The following is a 24,113-nucleotide window of genomic DNA, read 5'->3' on the forward strand; positions in this document are numbered from 1 at the left end:
TGTGTCGCTGCTCCTCAGTCATCTTAGGCAAACATACTCTATCAAGAAGGGTATCACTTAGGTTTGCCCTTCCTCCATCCTTATATAGTTGCTCGTAATATTCTCCCACAATGGCATTATTCTTTGCCGTGTCATGTATAATTTTCCCTGCAGAGTTCCTCAAGCTGTTTATAAATTGTGGTTGCCGTAACCCTTTTGCCAAATTGGCCAAGAGCTTCCCTGATTTATTGCCATATTTAAATAGCCTAGCTTCAAACTCAGAGCTACGCAGTAATTCCTTCTCTTTGACACATTTTTCGAAAACCTGACGCTCCTCTATCCACTTTTTCCTATTGTCATCTGTGGGTTTTAGCTTAAAATCTAGGTAAGTCATCCTAACCTTTTGGCTTGCCAGATAAATCTGTGATTGGGCTTTCTTTTTAAGTCCTGTCATGTACCCCATGACTTTACCTCTCAAAACTACTTTGGATGCGTTCCAAAACAGACTTGGTGTTTCAAGGTGAGCCGCATTATCAGTTTTATACTCCTCCCACCAAATAGCCAGCTTTTCTACGAACTTCTCTCTGGCACATAGTTGTGAGGGGAATCGCCAGATATAATCAGGTCCCCTAGGAAAGGTGTCTCTTACCACCAATGTCACCGGTGCGTGGTCTGAGATCACTATATCTCCTATATCTGAAGATTCCACCCTATGAACTAGATTGTGAGCCACTAGCAGGTAATCAATACGGAACCAGTAATTTTGGGAGTGGGAGTAGAAAGTGTAACTTCTGTCACCTGGGTGAATTTGACGCCAAACATCTGCCAGTCCCCCACCTACCAATAACTGTTGTAAGGCTTTATCCTGGGAGCTCGCCCCCCACGGCCTTCCCTCCGCCTTCTTCCGGTCTTCCAAACCATGAAGAACCGCATTGAAGTCTCCTCCTATGATCTTATTTGTGCATGTATCTCCTAACAGTCTCCCCTCTAGATCTTTTAGGAAAGAAGAGTTCCCCGTGTTTGGACAATAAACGTTGCATATGCTATATTGAGTATTTTGCACCTGTATTAGGGTGTGCACCCACCTTCCCAGGGAATCATTGGTCTGTTGTAAAACCTGGCAGTTCAATTGCTTATTGATAAGCGTGATCACCCCCGCTTTCCGGTTGAGTGACGGGGACCCAACAACTCTACCCACCCATAATTTTTTCATTCTATCAAAATCATTTGCCTCGAGATGAGTCTCCTGCAAAAGCACAACATCAGGTTGGAGTTTTTTAAGGCGTCGAAGAATCATCCATCGTTTATGGGGTGACTTCAGACCTTTGATATTCCAGGTTATCACCTTCATATATGTCAGCTGAGTATATTACGACCTAACTAGCCCGGGGTTCACGTCACTCACCCAAAGCCCTCAGAGAGATCCCTTGTAAACAAACAAATCAAATAAATGTTAACAACAAACAGTTTCGTGTACTCCTCCTTCTCACACCGTTTTCATGATTTCCACCACTCTTTCCTATTCCCCACTACTCTTACTTCTGTAGTGACTTCCCTTTTTTTCTGGGTTTCAGCTCCCTCCCACTCTGATATCCAGGAAATTTTCCCTGCTTGCCTACTCAAGGTGTCTCCATTTTGGTATATGTAACTTTCACTCGCGACTACCCACTTTATGGCTAATACTGGCTACCATAAGTATATTATCACATTGGTACTGCAAATCTCAGGACTTGGTGGCCTCAACTGGAGCCCACGCAAACATAAAATGTAGTACAACATATGAGAACTAGTAGAAAAGTCCTTTAGGAATGTTAAAGGATATCAGACACCACCATTCATCGGAACAGGGGATATAAGTCATCTCTTAGGATATGACTCCTCCACCCGGCTTGACGATCCTCGTCTCCCTGCCTCGGGTTCTGGATGCTCCCACACAGTCTGTCTTCTTCGCTCTGGGTCACTCGGACTCTCTGCCTGGTACGAGCCTCTGCCACGTCTTTGATCTTCTCCCGCCGGCTCACCTGGATTCTGTGTGGACCTGAGCCACTCTTCCGCTGCCGTCGGATCATGATAAATCATGCTTGATCCATTGGGGTGCGTCACCCTCAGCTTTGCCGGATATAGCAATTGGAACTTGAATCTCCTTTGGTGTAGGAGAGTGCAAACTTGGCTGAATTCTCTCCTCTTCCTGGACACAGCTGCGGAATAATCTCCAAAATGGTATGTCCCAACAGCTTCAATGCAGGGCTCTAAGCAGGGCTTCCTTGTCGCAATAGTCCAGATATATCATAATGACCTGACGGGGTTTAAAACCCTGGCTTCTAGGTGTTCCCATCTGCCGCTGTTGCATCTCCAATGCTGGGCCTATCCTGTGGGCCACTTTATAGCGCCCTTCCAGTCCGAGGGCCTTCGGTAGTTCCTTCTCGCAAATGTCCATCAAGGCCTGCGACTTAAACGTTTCAGGTAGCCCCAACAAACGCAGATTACTACGTCTAGACAGATTTTCCTGGTCTTCCACCCGATCATACAGGGTTGCGTTCTGTTTGGACAGCTCATTTATTTTGTGCGCAAATGCAGCCGTTTCCTTGTCAGCTTGTGATAACTTCTGCTCTAGCTCCTCCAATCGCATGTCATGCTGAGAGACTGCCTCATGTAACTGCTGTAACGAGGCAGATAGTGTTGTATTGAGCGTGTCCCTTATGTCCGGGGCCAAGTGCTTGGCCACCTGTATTGCCAGTTGTTTATAGTCTATGTTCGGTAAGGGGCTCTGTTGGCTATCTGGCACTGGCGCTGGTGAAGAAGGGAGCGCGTCTGCCATTTTGCTGAGCATGCCGCCCGCGCCTCTTCCCCTCCCTTTGGAGATCCTCCTTTTGCCGCTCCGGAGTAAGTATCGGCCCATATACCAATGGACTCCAGATATTCGGGGACCGGAGCGCGCTGGTCACAGCCCCCTATTGCCGGTATATTACGAGCGGAGGGTATTATTTAGTGGAAGGTCACCGGAGCTCCCTCACACTGCCGCCTGCATCCCAGCGCCGGAAGTCATTATCCGTGGTTTTGACCACGCTGCAATCCAGCAATGGTGGCCGTGCTTGCACACTATAGGTAAAGATGGTGGCCTATGCGCACTTCCCGCCTTTCCCTATAGCGTGTAAGCACCGCAACCGCTGCTGGATTGCAGGGTGGTCATAACCATCACATGTATAATGTGATAGAAAGTAGGCAATATGGATAATAACAATATATTAGTAAGTGCCTTGTATTAAAGGATAACTGTCACATTTAGACCCTAATTAAAATTTTCATATATGTAGTTACTAATAACATGATATTCCAGAATCAGTTACTATTAGACTGACTTACCCCATATTAAATAAGATTCAGCCCGTAGCAACCAGTCTGCATAAAACTGCAATTTCACTATTCAGTTAAGATGGCCGCCACTGCCCTCACCCTGAGGCTAATCCCGCCTGCCCTCACTAGCCAGTAACAATAGCCCCCAAAAGTGTCAGTAACCAGAGCCCCCCCTAAAGGGTTAATCTCCTGCAGCACAAAGGGGTCCTCTTACCACATGTTGCTTTCATTTATACACTGAGCAGATGGCAGATCTCCCTTCCCTGGTCTGCGCTGCTCCAACTCTGCATTGTCCCAGTCTGCTGAGTGAGGGAGCGTCTGCCAAGCGCAGGGACAGGGAGAAGTGCACACAGCCCAGGCACTGTTATCAGCTAGTGGGGAGGACCTGGCTTTAATGTTTTACTTACAGTCCCTGGCTGTCAGTAATGTGAGCCTGCACGCTGCTTCCTCCGTCCTTCAACACATAGTCAGACCATGCCTAGCAACCCTATTTTAAGCACAGGTAAAAATAGGCAGTACAGGGAACAAAAATGTGGAATTAAGGGGTAATTGAATACACAGTGAAAAGTTGAAATAGGGCCACCAAGGTGATATTAATCACCACAATCCAATACTCCAAAAAAATATATAATACGACAGTTATCCTTTAACTTTCTCTACATAATGAATGTCATTTACTGATGTAAGACAACCCCTTTAAACCCTTTAAGCATAAATGTCTGGCATGAAATTTATCAAATCTTAACCTCCTCAGATTACACATAATTTACGGTATATTTAAAAGGGTTGTCCTATAGGATAGGTGATAAATATCAGATTGCTGGGGGTCTGACTGCTGGAACACCCACTGATCATGAAAAAAGGGGTCCTGAGACATTCAGTTACATTACTGCCAATCTATGTATCTATGTACACAAGGGTCTTAAAGAGGTTGTCTCACTTTAGTAAGTGGCATTTATTATGTAGAGAAAGTTAATTTTTTGCAAATCTGACATGTTTCTCTTTATGTGGTGATAACTTTAAAACGCTTTGACTTATCCAGGCCACTCTGAGACTGTTTTTTGTCACATATTGTACTGCATGACAATGGTAAAATGGAGTAAAAAAAATAAAAAAATTATATTTATAAAAAAGTACAAAATTTACCAAACATTTGCACATTTTTAAGTTTCAATTTCTCTACTTCTATAATACATAGTTATACCTACAACAATAATTATCATGATATGGGAATGATATTTTATTTTTTGGGGATGTTACAAGGCTTAGAAGCTTAGAAGCAAATTTTGAAATTTTTCAGAAATTTTCAAAAAAAACATTTTTTAAAGGACCAGTTCAGGTCTGAAGTCACTTTGTGAGGCTTACATAATAGAAACCACCCAAAAATGACCCCATTCTACAAACTACACCCCTCAAGGTATTCAAAACTGATTTTACAAACGTTGTTAACCCTTTAGGTGTTCCACAAGAATTAATGGAAAATAGAGATCCAATTTCAAAATTTCACTTTTTTGGCAGATTTTTCCATTTTAATAATTTTTTTCCAGTTATAAAGCAAGGGTTAACAGCCAAACAAAACTCAAAATTTATGGCCCTGATTCTGTAGTTTACAGAAACACCCCATATGTTGTTGTAAACCGCTGTATGGGCACACAGCAGGGCACAGAAGGAAAGGAATGCCATACGTTTTTTGGAAGGCAGATTTTGCTGGACTGGTTTTTTGACACCATGTCCCATTTGAAGCCCCCCCGATGCACCCCTGGAGTAGAAACTCCAAAAAAGTTACCCTATTTTAAAAACGACACCCCTCAAGGTATTCGAAACAGATTTTTACAAACGTCAACCGTTTAGGTGTTCCACAAGAATTAATGGAAAATAGAGATACTATTTCAAAATTTCACTTTTTTGTCAGATTTTCCATTTTAATTTTTTTTTCCAGTTATAAAGCAAGGGTTAAAGGCCAAACAAAACTCAATATTTATGATCCTGATTCTGTAGTTTACAGAAACACCCCATATGTGGTCGTAAACTGCTGTACGGGCACACAGCAGGGCACAGAGGGAAAGGAATGCCATACGGTTTTTGGAAGGCAGATTTTGCTCAATTGTTTTTTTGACACCATGTCCCATTTGAAGCCCCCCTGACGCACCCCTAGAGTAGAAACTCCAAAAAAGTAACCCCATTTTACAAACTACGGGATAGGGTGTCAGTTTTGTTTGTACTAGTTTAAGGTGCATATGATTTTTGGTTGCTCTATATTACACTTTTTGTGAGGCAAGGTAACAAAGAAATAGCTGTTTTGGTACAGATTTTTTTATTTTTTATTTACAACATTCATCTGACAGGTTAGATCATGTGGTATTTTTATAGAGCAGGTTGTCACGGAAGCGGCGATACCTAATATGTAGAAAAACAATGGTGTGCTTGGTTTTAACGTAACTTTATTCTTTCATGAGTTATTTACAAGTTTCTGACCACTTATAAAATGTGTTCAATATGCTGCCCATTGTGCTGGATTGTCAATGCAACCCTCTTCTCCCACTCTTCACACACTGATAGCAACACCGCAGGAGAAATGCTAGCACAGGCTTCCAGTATCCGTAGTTTCAGGTGCTGCACATCTCGCATCTTATATGCTGTGAAATTCCCAATAAGTTTGATGTGTCACATGACCCTCTTCCTATTGAAAAAACAAAAGTTGAATTCAAAATGGCGGACTTCAAAATGGCCGCCATGGTCACCACCCATCTTGAAAAGTTTCCCCCCTCACATATACTAATGTGCCACAAACAGGAAGTTAATATCACCAACCATTCCCATTTGATTAAGGTGTATCCATATAAATGGCCCACCCTGTAGACATATGGGGAATGTACTATCTATTATAAAAATAGAAATTTTTTGTACATTTGTTTTTTTTTTATGAATAAAAATGTTGTTTTTTTTACCACTGTCATGAAGTACGATATGTGACGAGAAAACAATCTCACAATGGCCTGGATAAGTAAAAGCGTTTTAACCACTTCAACCCCGCTAGCTGAAACCCCCTTAATGACCAGGCCACTTTTTACACTTCTGCACTACACTACTTTCACCGTTTATTGCTCGGTCATGCAACTTACCACCCAAATGAATTTTACCTCCTTTTCTTCTCACTAATAGAGCTTTCATTTGGTGGTATTTCATTGCTGCTGAAATTTTTACTTTTTTTGTTATTAATTTAACGTTTTTTTTTGGCAAAAAAATGAAATCTTTCACTTTCAGTTGTAAAATTTTGCAAAAAAAACGACATCCATATATAAATTTTTTGCTAAATTTATTGTTCTACATGTCTTTGATAAAAAAAAAAAGGTTTGGGTAAAAAAGAAATGGTTTGGGTAAAAGTTATAGCATTTACAAACTATGGTACAAAAATGTGAATTTCCGCTTTTTGAAGCAGCTCTGACTTTCTGAGCACCTGTCATGTTTCCTGAGGTTCTACAATGCCCAGACAGTACAAACACCCCACAAATGACCCCATTTCGGAAAGTAGACATCCTAAGGTATTCGCTGATGGGCATAGTGAGTTCATAGAACTTTTTATTTTTTGTCACAAGTTAGCGGAAAATGATGATTTTGTTTTTTTTGTTTTTTTTCTTACAAAGTCTCATATTCCACTAACTTGTGACAAAAAATAAAAACTTCCATGAACTCACTATGCCCATCATGAAATACCTTGGGGTGTCTTCTTTCCAAAATGGGGTCACTTGTGGGGTAGTTATACTGCCCTTGCATTCTAGGGGCCCAGATGTGTGAGAAGAAGTTTGCAATCAAAATCTGTAAAAAATGACCGGTGAAATCCGAAAGGTGCACATTTTACATATACCCATGCTGGGTGAGATAAATATATTGGTCAAATGCCAACTTTGTATAAAAAAATGGGAAAAGTTGTCTTTTGCCAAGATATTTCTCTCACCCAGCATGGGTATATGTAAAATGACACCCCAAAACACATTCCCCAACTTCTCCTGAGTACGGCGATACCAGATGTGTGACACTTTTCTGCAGCCAAGGGGGGCAAAGGGGCACACATTCCAGAGAGCACCTTTTGGATTTCACTGGCCATTTTTTACACATTTTGATTGCAAAGTACTTCTCACACATCTGGGCCCCTAGAATGCCAGGGCAGTATAACTACGCCACAAGTGACCCCATTTTGGAAAGAAGACACCCCAAGGTATTCCGTGAGGGGCATGGCGAGTTCCTAGAATTTTTTCTTTTTTGTCACAAGTTAGCGGAAAATTATGTTTTTTTTTTTTCTTACAAAGTCTCATATTCCACTAACTTGTGACAAAAAATAAAAACTTCCATGAACTCACTATGCCCATCACAAAATACCTTGGGGTGTCTTCTTTCCAAAATGGGGTCACTTGTGGGGTAGTTATACTGCCCTGGCATTCTAGGGGCCCAGATGTGTGAGAAGAAGTTTGCAATCAAAATCTGTAAAAAATGACCGGTGAAATCCAAAAGGTGCTCTTTGGAATGTGTGCCCCTTTTCCCACCTAGGCTGCAAAAAAGTGTCACACATCTGGTATCGCCGTACTCAGGAGAAGTTGGGCAATGTGTTTTGGGGTGTCATTTTACATATACCCATGCTGGGTGAGAGAAATCTCTCGGCAAAAGACAACTTTTCCTATTTTTTTATACAAAGTTGGCATTTGACCAAGATATTTATGTAAAATGACACCCCAAAACACATTCCCCAACTTCTCCTGAGTACGGCGATACCACATGTGTGACACTTTTTTGCAGACTAGATGCGCAAAGGTGCCCAAATTCCTTTTAGGAGGGCATTTTTAGACATTTGGATCCCAGACTTCTTCTCACACTTTAGGGCCCTTAAAAAGCCAGGGCAGTATAAATACCCCACATGTGACCCCACTTTGGAAAGAAGACACCCCAAGGTATTCAATGAGGGGCATGGCGAGTTCATAGAATTTTTTTTTCTTTTCCATAAGTTAGTGGAAATTGTTGTTTTTCTTTTTTTTTTTTTCTCACAAAGTCTCACTTTCCGCTAACTTGGGACAAAAATTTCAATCTTTCATGGACTCAATATGCCCCTCACGGAATACCTTGGGGTGTCATCTTTCCGAAATGGGGTCACATGTTGGGTATTTATACTGCCCTGGCATTTTAGGGGCCCTAAAGCGTGAGAAGTCTGGAATATAAATGTCTAAAAAATTTTACGCATTTGGATTCCGTGAGGGGTATGGTGAGTTCATGTGAGATTTTTTTTTTGACACAAGTTAGTGGAATATGAGACTTTGTAAGAAAAAACAAACAAAAAAATATATATATTTTCGCTAACTTGGGCCAAAAAAATGTCTGAATGGAGCCTTACAGGGGGTGATCAATGACAGGGGGGTGATCAATGACAGGGGGGTGATCACCCATATAGACTCCCTGATCACCCCCCTGTCATTGATCACCCCCCTGTAAGGCTCCATTCAGACGTCCGTATGATTTTTACGGATCCACGGATACATGGATCGGATCCGCAAAACGCATACGGACGTCTGAATGGAGCCTTACAGGGGGGTGATCAATGACAAGGGGGTGATCACCCATATAGACTTCCTGATCACCCCCCCTGTAAGGCTCCATTCAGACGTCCGTATGCATTTTGCGGATCCGATCCATGTATCCGTGGATCCGTAAAAATCATACGGACGTCTGAATGGAGCCTTACAGGGGGGTGATCAATGACAGGGAAGTGATCAGGAAGTCTATATGCGTGATCACCCCCTTGTCATTGATCACCCCCCTGTAAGGCTCCATTCAGACGTCCATATGTGTTTTGCGGATCCGATCCATGTATCCGTGGATCCGTAAAAATCATACGGACGTCTGAATGGAGCCTTACAGGGGGGTGATCAATGACAGGGGGGTGATCAATGACAGGGAAGTGATCAGGAAGTCTATATGCGTGATCACCCCCCTGTAAGGCTCCATTCAGACGTCCGTATGTGTTTTGCGGATCCGATCCATGTATACGTGGATCCGTAAAAATCATACGGACGTCTGAATGGAGCCTTACAGGGGGGTGATCAATGGCAGGGAAGTGATCAGGAAGTCTATATGCGTGATCACCCCCTTGTCATTGATCACCCCCCTGTAAGGCTCCATTCAGACGTCCGTATGTGTTTTGCGGATCTGATCCATGTATCCGTGGATCCGTAAAAATCATACGGACGTCTGAATGGAGCCTTACAGGGGGGTGATCAATGACAGGGGGGTGAGCAATGACAGGGAAGTGATCAGGAAGTCTATATGCGTGATCACCCCCTTGTCATTTCATCACCCCCTGTAAGGCTCCATTCAGACGTCCGTATGTGTTTTGCGGATCCGAAAAAATCATACGGACGTCTGAATGGAGCCTTATAGGGGGGTGGGTGATCAATGACAGGGGGGGTGATCAATGACGGGGGGGGGGGGGGTGATCAGGGAGTGTATATGAAGTGATCAGGGGTTCATAAGGGGTTAATAAGTAACAGGGGGGGTGTAGTGTAGTGGTGTTTGGTGCTACTGGCAGGCTGGAGATCCACTCGCTTACCTTCCGTTCCTGTGAGCGCGCGCGCCTGTGTGCGCGCGTTCACAGGAAATCTCGGCTCTCGCGGGAGGACGCGTATATTCGTCCACCCAGAAGAGCAGGGCCGCCGCCAGGGCGCAATCCTGCATACGGCGGTCCTGTAGCGGTTAAAGTTACTACCACATAAAGAGACACTAGTCAGATTTGCAAAAAATTGCCTGGGCAGGTAGGAAGGTGAAAAGGGTTAATGTATACCATTCAGACCTGTTTTTACAGCAAGTTCCCTAGTAAACATCTAGATAATATTATCGGTGTGGGGTTCTCATTCCTTTCCACCTCAGTCAGACAGGATACATCGCCTGTGCAATGCCACACAGAATCCCCGTTCACACCCTGCACACAGCGCAGCCATTACATAAACTAGCAGCTTCTTCCTAGAACTGAGGTCACTGCACGTACATCACGAGGTGTGAAACCGCCGAGCGAAGCAATGCACGTGGCTGCCAGCAGGGGGCGCTCCGACGGGCCGAGGACATAACAGAGTGTCGGGATGTGCACTGTAGGACGCCATAGAGAAAGCAGCGTTCAGGAGCAGCAAGCAGAGGGGACGCGGACTTACCTGCGGTGTCCTGCTGTGTTCGGTAAGTTCAGTGTGTATGATAGCGGTATTTAATGTGTGGTATTATATGTCTTCAATGTGATATCACGTCATTATTGTTGTAATGCACTGCAGACTTTTCCATTTTATGTATCATTGTACTTGAGCTGCTGCTTGGTAACTAAACACACAGCTGGTCAGTGACTACCACCTATGTTTGTGATGTTGTATTTCACATTAGGGGTATGTTCACACGCGGCAGATATTTGCATGTATTTCTGCAGCTTCCTTTCCATATTCAGTACCTAAATAATGTTGTTTATGCAACATTGCATGCATTTCTGCAGTTTAGGGTCTGGCTATGCGTCATTTCCAGGGGCGGCCTGGCCATAGACCCTGCCGGGAATTTCAGCTGTATCGCCGTCCTCAGCTGAATACTGTGGAGAAGGCGGCAGTTAGTATTATGTGCAGCACTGTGATATTTGGTTCTGCAGGGGCGGTACCTTGTGCTACAGTATGGTATTACTTCCCTGCCTACTTGTGTCCCCCCCCCCCCCCCCCCCCCCCCCCCTTAAGTCAATTTAAACCCGCCTACAACATACGGGCACTTATATATATATTTTTTCCAGGGTTATTTTAAGTTCCTAGTCCAATTCAATTAATGATTGTCAGTGGCGCTGCAATGTGACATGCTTCGAAGCAGCAGACATGTCGGATTTTACGTCACACTCAACTTTTACTCCTTAGGCTTTAATGTAAGTCAGGAATGCTCAACCTGTGGTTTCCAGCTGTTGCAAAACTACACCTCTTAGCATCCCCGGACAGCCTACAGCAGGACATAATGGGAGTTATAGTTTTACAACAGCTGGAGGGCCGCAGGTTGAGCATCCCTGATGTAAGTTGTCAGCGACAAGCTCCTTGACTGTGTTTTCACATATGAAATCGAAAGTTACAGACAGGTCGCACATATTATTATTTTGTCACACGATTTTTCTGTGGCTTGCTTTCGCCGTGTATCCTCACCCTAGGAAGAAAGAGAGTCCCAGAAGTTTCCGACCAAATCTGCCATAATGCAAGTGAAGGGTGTATTGTTGCAGGAGTGCCTATGGGCGCACCGAGGAAGCCACTACCTTTTATTAAGGGTACTTTCACACTTGCGTTTTTCTTTTCCGGCATAGAGTTCCGTCACAGGGGCTCTATACCGGAAAAGAACTGATCAGGATTATCCCCATGCATTCTGAATGGAGAGTAATCAGTTTGCATCAGGATGTCTTCAGTTCAGTCGTTTTGACTGATCAGGCAAAAGAGAAAACCGCAGCATGCTACGGTTTTCTCTCTGGCGAAAAAAACGGAAGACTTGCCTGAACGCCGGATCCGGCATTTTTTCCCATAGGAATGTATTAGCGCCGGATCCGGCATTCAGATCCGTCGTTCCGGCATGTGCATTCGCGCAGATTGGTAAAAATGTACGAGACTGATCCGTCAGTCTGCATGACAAGCGGAGAGACGGATCCGTCCTTGCAATGGATTTGGGAGACGGATCCGGATCCGTCTCACAAATGCTTTCAGTCAGTGGCAGATCGGCGGATCCGGCGGGCAGTTCCGACGACGGAACTGCCCGCCGGATCACACTGCCGCAAGTGTGATAGTAGCCTAATTCACATATCAAAGGTTCAAGGTTGCTGTTCACTGCGCCATTTAAAGGGTCACTGAAATTTCTAAAAAATATATCATTTTGATCGGTAGGGGTTTTGGGGTTTGAGTGCTGAAAACTAGTGTTGTGTGAACTTTGTGTGTTTTCAAGTTCGGCGTACAAGGTTCGGGTTATCTAAGAATTCCGTTATGGATTCTGCTATAAGTTATGGTCTGTCGTAGCGGAATCCATAAAGGAATTCTTAGATCACGTGAACCTTGCACTCCAAACTTGAAACGCAAATTTCTCTCAACCCTACTTAAAAAACCCCACCGATAGAATGAGGAGAGAGAAGCGCTTGCATGGCTGCAGGAGATGGGTTCAATAGAAGTCCATAGGCCCATCTTGATTCTCCCTCTTGCAGTGAGAACAGAGCTCGCTATGTAATCACATCTCTTTCCTCATTCTAGTGATCAGTGGGGGTCTCAGCACTAAGACCCCTACCAACCAAAACCTTTTATTTGTTTGTATGACATAAAAAATAAAATAAAATAAAAAAAAATAAAAAATTTTTTTTAAAGCTCAGTAACTCTTTAAATGCCTGGCCTGCCAGTTATGAACATGTCATCGCTGAGGCCAATTGTTGGCTGCAGCAGTGCACTAGACTATGTACGTCGGGAAGTTACCTGGACAGGGACCGTAAGACCACTGAATGATTCCAGGGAGCGGAAACAGAGTGGCGGGGAGCAGGGGAGTATGATTTTTTTAAAATTTTCTTTATTAGGTACAACATGCTGCTGTCCCTGGTTAAAAAAGAAAAAAAAACTGTGTGCTGGACAACCCTTTAAAGAGGTTGTCAGGGATATTGATTACTTTTCCTCAGGATAGCTAATCAATATCAGATTGGCCAAGGTCTGGCTCCGAGTACTCCCTCCGATCGGCTGCTTGAAGGGGCCCGGCGCTTGTGTGAGAGCTACATTGTCTTCAATGTTTACTTGCACGCCATCTTTGTTATAGCACCACAATTACTAAGAGGCACACATCTCTAAATAATTTTTGGAACATCTGTGCAGGTCATGGGGCAGATAAATTATTGAATAATCCAGTTAAAGCAAACTATAATCAGCTAAAAAATTTACTTTTTTCAGCTCAATAAAATCAACACAAAAAGTTATACAAAAAGCAAACAAGGTGCAGAGTGAAACTCCATCTCCATTGCACTTGCAGGAGCAAAGCCTGGCTAAGGCCTCATGCACACGACCGTTGTTTGGGTCTGCATCGGCTCGGATGCGGACCTATTCACTTCAATGGGGCCGCAAAAGATGCTGACAGCACTGCATGTGCAGTCCGCATCCGTGGCTCCGTTCCGCTGCCCCGTTAAAAAAAAATAACATGTCCTATTCTTGTCCGTGCTTTGTGGACAAGAATAAGCATTTATATTGCTGGCTTCCGTTCTGAAAATTGCGGAAGGCAACATGGGTGGCTTCTGTTTTTTGCGGATCCGCGGTTTGTGGACCGCAAAAAACGTCACGGTCGTGTGCATGAGGCCTAAGTAAAAGATCATATTCGCACTGCTCCTGATAATAAAAGCTCCACAAGGTGTTTGTTTATACTGTTCTCCTCAGCCCTTACCTAGTGCTGTGAACAGTTTAGCATGGTCAAAATGGCTGACGGGCTCCCTTTAACCCTTTTAGGACACAACCCATTTTTTTTATTTTTTTTTCATTTTAGTTTGTTCTTACCTGCCTTCCAACAGGCATAATTATTTTAGTTTTCTGTTCACCTATCTGTATGGGGACTTATTTTTTTGCAGGGGGAGGTTGTGTTTTTTAGCACTTATTTATTTATTTTTTAAAGCTTTTTTTTTTTTTTTTTTAAAGCTTTTTTTAATAGTAAATTTTAGTCCCCTTGAATGTGCGATCGCCTGATCACTTGTACCATAGACTGCAATAGTATACTGTTGCAGCCTATGGAATTTTCACAGGCTGCCTGTCAGGCAGTGCTTCAGCTCTGCAGGCAGTTCACTGTGATTCACAAAGGCCTACGGTAGGTCTGTGGTGGCTAACCTCCGACACACCAGCCGTGGTAAAAGTACAACTCCCAAGATGTACACTTGCTTGGCTGTATGCAGAACTTCATAGAAATGAATGGAGAATGTTAGGAGTCGTAGTAATACCACAGTTGGAGTGCCGAAGGTTAGCCTTCGCTGTTATAGCAATTGATGGGAGCTCCGCAATTTCGCCACAGGGGTTCTGATTGGAGGACAGAGGGAGCTCTTTGTGGTAAAATAACTATGATCGAATTTATCTCCAATCATGGTCACTGTGGCTGGGTGCCAGCTGTACCAAACAGCTGGCACTCACTGCATATGGAGCGGACTAAGGCTACTTTCACACTCGCGTTTTGGCTTTCCGTTTGTTAGATCCGTTCATGACTCTCACAAGCAGTCCAAAACAGATCAGTTTGCATTCTAAAGGATCCGCTCAGAATGCATCAGTCCCGTCTCCATTCCGCTTTGGAGGCGGACACCAAAACGCTGCTTGCAGTGTTTTGGTGTCCGTCTGATGAAACTGAGCCAAATGGATCCGTTCTGACACACAATGTAAGTCAATGACACAATAAAAAACAGATCCGTCCTCCATTGACGTCCACCTAACCATACCACGGTCCTGCTCATTGCACAGGATGATTATTATTTTTTTATTTTTAGACTATTGTAGGGCTTGTCTAAGATTTTTATTCATCTCGTACAACCCCTTTTAGGAGGGAATTTTGTTTTTGCAGATGTTTCTCTGCTGCCTTGTGGTTACATACAAATTCAGCACTAAATCGTACCTGTTTTGCGGAGCTCAGCAACTTTTCTACAGGAAAAAAGAAATCGTCTGTAGTTATGGAGTCAGCAAAAATCTCCAACTGAAAGCATGTTAAAAAAACGAAATATTCTGTGGGTTTATCGTTCCACCGGAAAGCTGCAGGAAAGTTAATAGGTCAGCTTTTTAACTGCGTGTTGTGTGATCGGCCTGCAGATTTACTGACAGGAAGCCAGCTATGTATAGGCCCCGTACATGCCACTGTTTCCAGTACTGATCTACATTACTGGGTAGTATTGCGGCACATTCCTATATAAATGAAAGGAACAACTTGTACAAGCCAAACACTATTAACCTTTTAAGGATACTATTTTATTTAAAAAAATTAATTTTTTTTTGCATAATGTTATTGCGAAATACCTTTTTATTCTGTCAACATGGGGTTTTGTGTAGGACACAGTGTTTTAGAATAAAATCATTGAAAGGAGGGAGCCTGTTACATATTATGGTACCTCATGCTGTCTTATGAACAGCTGACAAATTTCCTTTTCCTCTTGAAGTAAGGATACTTTCACATTAGCGTTGCTGGAACTGCCTGCCAGATCCAGCAAACAGTATGCAAACTGATATCCTTTTTTTTTCTGGACCCATTAGATTGATCCGGTGAAATACCGGATCCGTCTCATCCGGAATAACTGATCCGGTATTTCAATTTTTTGAAAGATCAAAAGCAAAACCAGCTCCTCCTATATCCCAGAGCATGCACAGACCAGAAAACTGGATCCGGCGACGTGGCAATTTACGGAACACTTGGTACCGGATCTGGCATTAATACATCTCTATGGAAATTAATGCCGGAAACGCAAGTGCGTTATTGTTCCGGGATTTTGTCTGGAAAAAATACTGCAGCAAGCTGCAGTATTTTGTCCGGTCAAATACCATACAAAGGACGGAACAGAAGACATCCTAATGTATACTGAACGGATTTCTTTCCATTCAGAATGCATTAGGACAAAACAGATTTTTTTCCAGTATTGAGACCCATTACTGGATTTCAATACCGGAAAATAACGCTAGTGTGAAAGTACCCTAATCCGAGCATTTAAAAAAAACTGCCATCTCTGGATTGTTGGCAAGTATGTATATGTGACTATACTGTAGTATTAAACTGCTGTCTGGTTACAAGGGCACATATGAAAAATAACAAGAGATAAGCAGCACTACAGAGTCCAGCAATTGGGAAAAAATTTATCTACCATTGATAGGAGAGGTGATGCTCGCGGGTAGAGATCCTGGCTGAGGGTACCGGCGTGTACCAGTAATGCGTAAAGATCCGTAGCACTCTTCCATTTGTGCAAAATACAAATTGGTTTATTTCAAATCAGCAGCATAGTGACAGAGATGTTTCGACCATCTCTGGTCTTATTTCAAGCCTGGCAACATGGAAATGTGTGCCTGAGAAATATGTTGCTTACATTTACGCCTTGTCATTTTTCATTTTTAGCAAAAGATGAAACTCATCATTTTGGACGACTATGACCAAGCTAGTGAGTGGGCTGCCAAGTACATTAGAAATCGCATCATCCAGTTTAACCCAAGTGCTGAGAAATATTTTACGTTGGGCCTTCCTACAGGTAAGGTGCAGTTTAGTTCCTCTGCTCTTTTGGAGATTGAACAAATTCTTTGTTAACCCCTTCACACTCAGTGACGTGCTATTATGTCAGAGTGCCGGTAGGTGACGATGTGCTGTAATAGCCTGTCACAGTGATGGCATGGGCTCAGGAGCTAGTTGTGCGCCATCACTATTATACAGCTCTCACTCCCAGGATCAGAAAGGGGTGGTGTGGGGGGTCGCTACTGTAGAGAGAACAGTGTGGCAGGCCAGTGTGAAACCATACAGAGCAAAGCATGCTGGGTTTAGGTGGGAAAACCAAGCAGAAAGCTGAAGAAAACCGGAAGTATGCCATATAAACATCCTTCCAGGACACAGTGATGCTGAGAACAGAAGGAACGTACTGATATGAAAAACGGGTATATGGAGCAAAGAGTGCAGTGTTTGGGGTACGCTGGGCAGATAGAAAATGATTATGAAGCCAGAGAATCCCTTTAAGGGTTTAACAATGTTTTTATTTAATTTTAATGGTACCGATTGTCCTGAGGAAAATCTGAGACTTGAAGGCCTCGAATGGTTTACAAGTGTTGGTTGGCTTAAAAAAGCTGTGATCTGGTGTAGGCAGCCTGTATGCCCAGATAGGTTATATGACTGATGTAATAGAGGGGATTTCATCACTTGGGGCCCCACTTTACCAATCAGAATGGATAGCCATTCATGCGTCACACAGACAATTTGTTGATTTTATTGGATGTTGTATAACCTTTTTTTTCTCCTGCATACCTTTTTAGTAAAACTGTATCATACATACATGGTGTCACTGTAAATTCACCAATTAAACAGTTCCTGGTGCCCTGTACTTAACTACACAGTATCCCAAACATACCTTTTATGTCTATTTGTTGATATTCTCAGCCCCTGAAAAATAACTTTTGATTCACATGTAATTTTGTTGACTGAGCCCATTATGTACTGCCCAGGCACTTCCATCTGAATCAAGCTCCTCTCCTGCGCTCAGCACATTTACTATACCTCCCTATGGTCCCGACGTCACTGCACTGACTGCGCAAGATTTCAGATAGTGACTGAAAAAGTATTAGATCTCCTCCCTTTTTATAGACAATTTAGGACAGTAATTAGGAGGAATGATGGTATTTCGGTAAACAAATCAGAAAGCACTTGGTATAACTTAAAGGATAACTGTCACATTTGGACCCTAATTTCAATTTTCATATATGTAGTTACTATTACCATGATATTCCAGAATCACTAACTATTAGACTTACTTACCCCATATTTAAGAAGATTCAGCCCTTAGCAACCAGTCTGCATAAAACTGCAATTTCACTATTCTGTTAAGATGGCTGCAACTGCCCACAGCCCTGAGGCTAATCCCGCCTGCCCTCACTACCCACAATGCATTGAGCTCCTTGTGCACTAGCTTCTGCACCTCAACCAATGGTTGCTCTCCACACTTAAACACGCCCTCCTCCATCTATCACATACACTTTAGGAACATCCCACCCCCCCTAAACAGTGCCATCCACAGATTCTCCCCCCCCCCCCCCCAATAAACGGTGCCATCCACAGATCCCCCCCTCCCCGACGCTCACAGGAGTACATTGTAATCTGCAACTTTAATCATCGCCCATCTCTTTACTTTGATACCTTACTCTCAGCTCCGGTAACAGCAGGCAGTGCGGGCGGCGCTCACTCACTGACGTCACGTGCCTGCTCCTCCCACTAGGTGGCGCAGGTGCATGACGTCAGTGAGTGAGTGCCGCCCGCACTGCCTGCTGTTACTGGAGCTGAGAGTAAGGTATCCAAGTAAAGAGATGAGCGACTATTTAAATATTTATAGTTTATAAATGTACTTCTGTGAGCGGCGGGGCCCTGTATATTCTAACCCCCAGGCAAGCGTCACCGGGAAGGGGGTTAGAATATACCATCGGATCTCGGGCAGGACTCGGGGAGACTCGCATGTCAGTTCCGGCCAGCAACATGCACGCACGCACGAACACTTTAGTTTGTGAATTTGCGGTGACAGATCCCTTTCAATATTACAGGAAGCACACCACTGGGATGCTACAAGAAGCTTATTGAATACCATCAAAATGGAGATCTCTCCTTCAAGTATGTGAAAACCTTCAACATGGATGAGTATGTGGGTGAGTATTATACAAAAGCCACTGCACTTATAGTGAACTCTCATTTTATCTTTGTGGTTCTTTACATTTTTATAACGTTTGCTATCCTTTCAATGGAAATTATATGTAGATTCACTTTTCCTCTGATGTCTTTTAATCGAGAGGATGGCCACAGTTTGGCATGATTTAGGCCTCTTTCATACGGGCATCTCGGGCCGGATGCGATACAGGTGCATTCAGGGAAAATCGTGCGAGTAGGCATGCAATTTCAGTCAGTTTTGACTGCTATTGCGTTCTGTTGTTCAGTTTTTTTCCGCGCGAGTGCAATGCGTTTTGCACGCACGCGCGTGAGGAAAAAACTGAATGTGGTACCCATACACGAACCTGGACTTCTTCACTGAAGTTCAGGTTTGGTGTTCTGTAGATTTTATTATTTTCCATTATTACATGGTTATAATGGAAAATAATAGCATTCTTTAATACAGAAATAAAGTAATAAAAGCATAACTCGCCTCATCCACTTAATCGCGCACCCGGGATCCTCTTTGTTCTTCTTGAAGGACCTGCAAAAGGACCTTTGCTGACGTCATCTGAGCGCGATGACATCATCAAAGGTCCTTTTGCAGGTCCTTAAAAGAAGAAGAAAGAAGACTATGCCAGCTACGCGATCAAGTGGATGAGGTGCGTAATGTTTTTATTATTTTTTTCGAAATTTTACTTAGCATTCTGTATTAAAGAATGATATTTTCCATTATAACCAAGTCATAATGGAAAATAATAAAGTAAATGGGGTCCCGGGTCATAGATCCCTCGTCTCTTTAGCAACAATTCGTGAAAATCGCAGAGCATCCGCACTTGCTTGAGGATATGATTTTTCACGCAGCCCCATTCATTTCTATGGGGCCTACGTTGCACAAATAAGGCAGAATATAGAACATGCTGAGATTTTCACTCAACGCACAAGTTATTTGTGAAAAACATCGCTCATGTTCACAGCCCCATTGAAATGAATAGGTCAGGATTCAGTGCGGGTGCAATGCGTTCACCTCACGGCAGTCCCCAACCGCCAGGCTGCGGCCCAGGACCAATGAATGTGTGTCTAATATTAAAGTAGGAGGAGGGACAGGGGAGGGTTTACCGCTGCGACGTCTCAGCTTGTGCTCGGTGAACGGCAGCAGCGGCAGCCTCCTCCTAATTCATTAGTACTCTGAAAAGCGCAGGTACCCACACCCTGTCCCACACACTGCAAGATTATTAGCCTGCCTCAAAATAAAGGCAGGCAAAAAACATGTATCGGGCAGCCAGCAAGATTTAGGGTTAATGTGACTCAATAACCGCAGTCTTGCCAGTAGCCATAATTTGAGAAGATGGGGTCACCGATTATTAATCTGAGGTAGATGATGCTATTACATTAGTACCCCCATGTACCTAACATTAAAAGTAAGTGGCCCACTACGACCTTATCAAATAATGGGCAACATTGGGTTAACCATTAATGTGACAAATGGTGAGGTTACTTACTATTAATGTGAGGCACAAGCAGGTCGAAATTGATAAAACGATATGCCTTATATTAACAGCAAGTTATTACAGCATGTACCTGATGCCAATAACCCCATTGTTATATAGTGTTATATATTTTAATATGCACCTTGTGTTTTTGTTATGTGCGTGAATCAGTCAGCGCCGACCAGCACCCCCTAAGCCCCGCTCATTCTGGGCTTTGAAATTGAGGTTTTATTAGTGATTGACGACTATCTCTGCATTAACAGTTATGCAGAGAAGGCTGCCGACCACTAATGGCACTGCCTCCTTGACTCCACAGCTTAGAATGGGCAGGAATTTAAATGTCTGTCCCATTCAAGTGAATGGGAAAGGAAGCTGTATTTACACACTACACCACTGCTACTACAATCTAGACTGTGTGCAGGTGTAAAAGTGCTTCAGCGAGTGCTGTGTCTTCTTCAGGCAGCTATTGACAGTGCTTCTGGTAGTGGCCCCCCCACCCATCTGATATTGATGACTTATCCTGATGTGAAGTCATCAGTATCGTGACAGTGCACAATCCCTTTAAGAAACTGTCAGAAAACGTCAAGGACAAGGATGGAACAGGATGTAGAGGACTATGTTCTCTGTTTATTTCTGGATACCGTCTTAGTAATAAGCAGAGCGTGCTGCCAGTTATAAGACGCTTATTAACCTTGAACAAATATTGCATCACCTAGCAGCCATAGTCCGCAGCAATAAGACCTCATTCATTGGTACTAAAGTACAACGTATAACCCAGGCTTTGCCAGAAATGGGTGACACATTATGTTTCTGGGCACATTGTTCACCATGCTGCGCATTCTAAGGCTGTGATCACTTCAAGTTTTTGTCCTATGTTTAACATATGCACAACATATATACATTAAATGGATTCTTCAGATGGACATCATGTGCTAGTTTTCCTATTTGTCTCTGACACCACATCCTTCCTCTGATAGGACAGGAAAAACACAGAGAGGTTTAAATCCCATCCCTACCTTCCATCACCAGTGTTTTTCCTGTCCTACCAGATTAGGAAGCAGGAGAGATGCATGGAGGCTCTTTGGGGCCCACTTGTAAAGCATATATGCAGTGCAGACCAAAAACGGATGGGGGACTCAGGGTTCCGGATCCGTGGATTTATTATTTAGCTGCCCAACTTCAACAATTGCGGGGATGGGGGATGGAGGATGGAATTATTACAGCAGGAAGAATAGTGCGTCACTATGTTAAGGGCAAGAATCTAATGACGGCACTGGTAGATAGATCACTGGATAGACTGGGAAGTGACATCCGCTACTTTGGGTGGTTCATAAAGTCTGGTGGAAAGGCAGGACAATAGCTGGGGTACAGGGTTATACCAGGTTTACCGCAATTTGGCCTAATCTTATGTATATGGAACTACACAAAGTGTCTGATGTTCAGGTCTGGGGTAGGTACGACTCGCCTTCATGCATCAGCTATATGAGGGGGATACTCTGAAAGACTATGCTCACCTACAAAGGGAATTTCTGCTCCCACACTCCCAATTTTACTTATACTTGCAGATACGGTACGCTATACGCGCCCAGGATGCAGCGGGGGGGTTGTGCCGGCCTCCAGAAATCCGATGATTGATTTAGCAAGCTCTGAGGGATCCACCAGTGGGGTCATATCATTGCATTATAGCAGTCTTATGGAAATGCAGATTAAAAAGCAACCTCTCTGGTTGTATGATAAGTGGCGGGGGGATATCGAAGACTTGTCAGAGGAGCAATGGCGTACAGTCCTGGAGGGGTTCACAGATGTTGCGGTTGGTGAAATGCACAGAATGTCACAATTACTGCTGCTGCATAGAGTTTATCGGACACCTGTCTTGAGGAAAATGGGGTACAGGTCAGATGACATGTGTCCCAGATGTGGTGCGCCCAATGCTACGCTGATACACCTTATGTGGAACTGCTCTAGGCTGAGGAGATAAGTGTTTGAGACAAGAGTGGAGGCAGATGCCAGATTATGTGTATTAGGCTGTACTGAGTCTGTACAACTAGCTGCTGAGCAGAAATTAGCGGTTATCTGCATAGTGTATCAAGCAAGGAAGGTGATTGCGTACCATTGGGTGGATCATGATCCTCCAGAGGTTGGGGGAACTTGTTCGTAAGGTTCACACACTGTTGCAAATGGAAAAATTTGTATACCAGAAGAGGAATAACAGTAAAAAATATGAGAAGATCTGGGGAAGGTGGAGGCAATACTACAATATTGTAGATTAATGTTGTTTAAATAGATACTGGAATCCGAACCGCCCCGGCTTTACTTATGTTTTTAGAGGCCGCACATGAGAGGCATGGAAGTCATTGTTCACTGGGAGGGGATGAGGGATGGATGCTGTAAGAGGGAATGGGGTATAGTCTATTGGGATGAGGGGTGGTATATACGCTCTGTTACGCTGCCGTGTAATGTACTGATGTATTCGAAATGATGACATATGATATGTGCTTAAGGATTATGTACCGGATGTCCAGCTGTACTGTATAACTACTGCATTTCAGTACCGAACTCTTTCTGGAGAGGACTTTTGGAGATGTTCTCCTTGGATCTAGGACGCTTGGGTATGGGGAGGGGGAGGGGGGGGGGCTGCTTTGTTTGTCTCATAAAATGCTTTGAAAATCTCAATAAAAACAATCTGATTCAAAGCATATATGCAGGCCGAGGTCGGATCCAGAGTGCGACTCTCGCTCCTCTTTTGGGGCCTTTGCAAGGGTGCAGACCATTGCTGTCCAATGCGAAGACCCCCCTGCGGCGGTACATGCGAACTTCATGCAGAGGAGAAGGAAGATGGCGGCCGAAGCGACACTGTGATGCGTTCCCTTCGTCCACCGGCGCGTGACATCAGACACTGGGGGCGGGGCCAGACGTCATGATATTCTCTCCGGGCGCCACAGGTCCTTGCAGTTAACAGTTCACTAGACAGTGCAATCCTTTCTACAGGAGAACAGTGCAGTGTCTGCTGGCAGACAGGAGCATTTTCCAGATGAGTGCCCCATCACGTGGGGCTCTGGAGCCTGCAGCAAATCCAGTTGTGAGTAGCCTGATATCAGGCACATGGTGTACCACCCCTATACCCTGGTTAGCTGATCCTTCTCTCCCTTACACTTTTCAGGGAGAAAAGGATTCTGCTTTAGCTCCTAAAAAGACACGGAAATGTGGTATATGTTTTATAAGCGTTTGCCCAGCACAAGAGCTAAACCCTTATTCAAAGAATGTACTTCAAATGTGGTTAAAGCTGAATCCTCTAGTTTCCTAGAAGATATCAGGACATTAGTTAAAGAAGTTCAGTCCGCACTAGCTTCCCGGGATGTAGCTCCCCTAACCCTCCTCAAATTATCCGTGATAATCGCAATCCAGTGTATGACTCAGATTCTGGTGTTTTGGGAGGCTCGGATGCTGAAATGTATGAAAAAAACATATGCATCTTCTGACGAAGATAATGAATATAAATGTTTCTTATTTAATCCGGATGACGTTGAGGAGCTTATAAAAGCTATTAGAGCCACAATACAGATGGAGGTGCCTAAAAAGCCTAAGTCGGTGAAGGATGAGATATTTGGGGGGCTGGAGAAAAGAGGAAGTCTGTATTCCCAGTTCCAGATAATATTCAAAAATTAATCAGGTCAGAATGGGAGAAGCCAGATAAAAGATCTTTCATTCCTAGGGGTATCAAGAGGCGCTATCCTTTTAACGATGAGGATTGCACTGATTGCGAATCAATTCAGAGTAGACGCTCCTGTGGCTAAAGTAACAAAACATACTTCCCTGCCATTTGAAGATTCAGCGCAACTTAAAGACCCCATGGATAGGAAAGCAGAGAGGCTACTAAGCAAAACCTGGGAGGCTACGGCAGCT

The 24,113-nt window shown here is 43.7% G+C and overlaps 1 protein-coding gene across 1 annotated transcript in view; it reads left to right on the plus strand.

Moving 5' to 3' along the window:
* Positions 1–10,385: 10,385 nt before the first annotated feature.
* GNPDA1 (glucosamine-6-phosphate deaminase 1) overlaps positions 10,386–24,113 on the plus strand; it is a 36,534-nt gene continuing 22,806 nt past the window's right edge. The window contains exons 1-3 of the mRNA XM_044280849.1: positions 10,386–10,542; positions 16,447–16,576; positions 18,621–18,722. Coding sequence (XP_044136784.1) covers positions 16,453–16,576; positions 18,621–18,722 — 226 coding nt within the window. The 5' untranslated portion in view covers positions 10,386–10,542; positions 16,447–16,452. The remainder of the gene's footprint in view (positions 10,543–16,446; positions 16,577–18,620; positions 18,723–24,113) is intronic.

Source organism: Bufo gargarizans, chromosome 2 (assembly GCF_014858855.1).
Source record: "Bufo gargarizans isolate SCDJY-AF-19 chromosome 2, ASM1485885v1, whole genome shotgun sequence".
Taxonomy (NCBI): domain Eukaryota; kingdom Metazoa; phylum Chordata; class Amphibia; order Anura; family Bufonidae; genus Bufo; species Bufo gargarizans.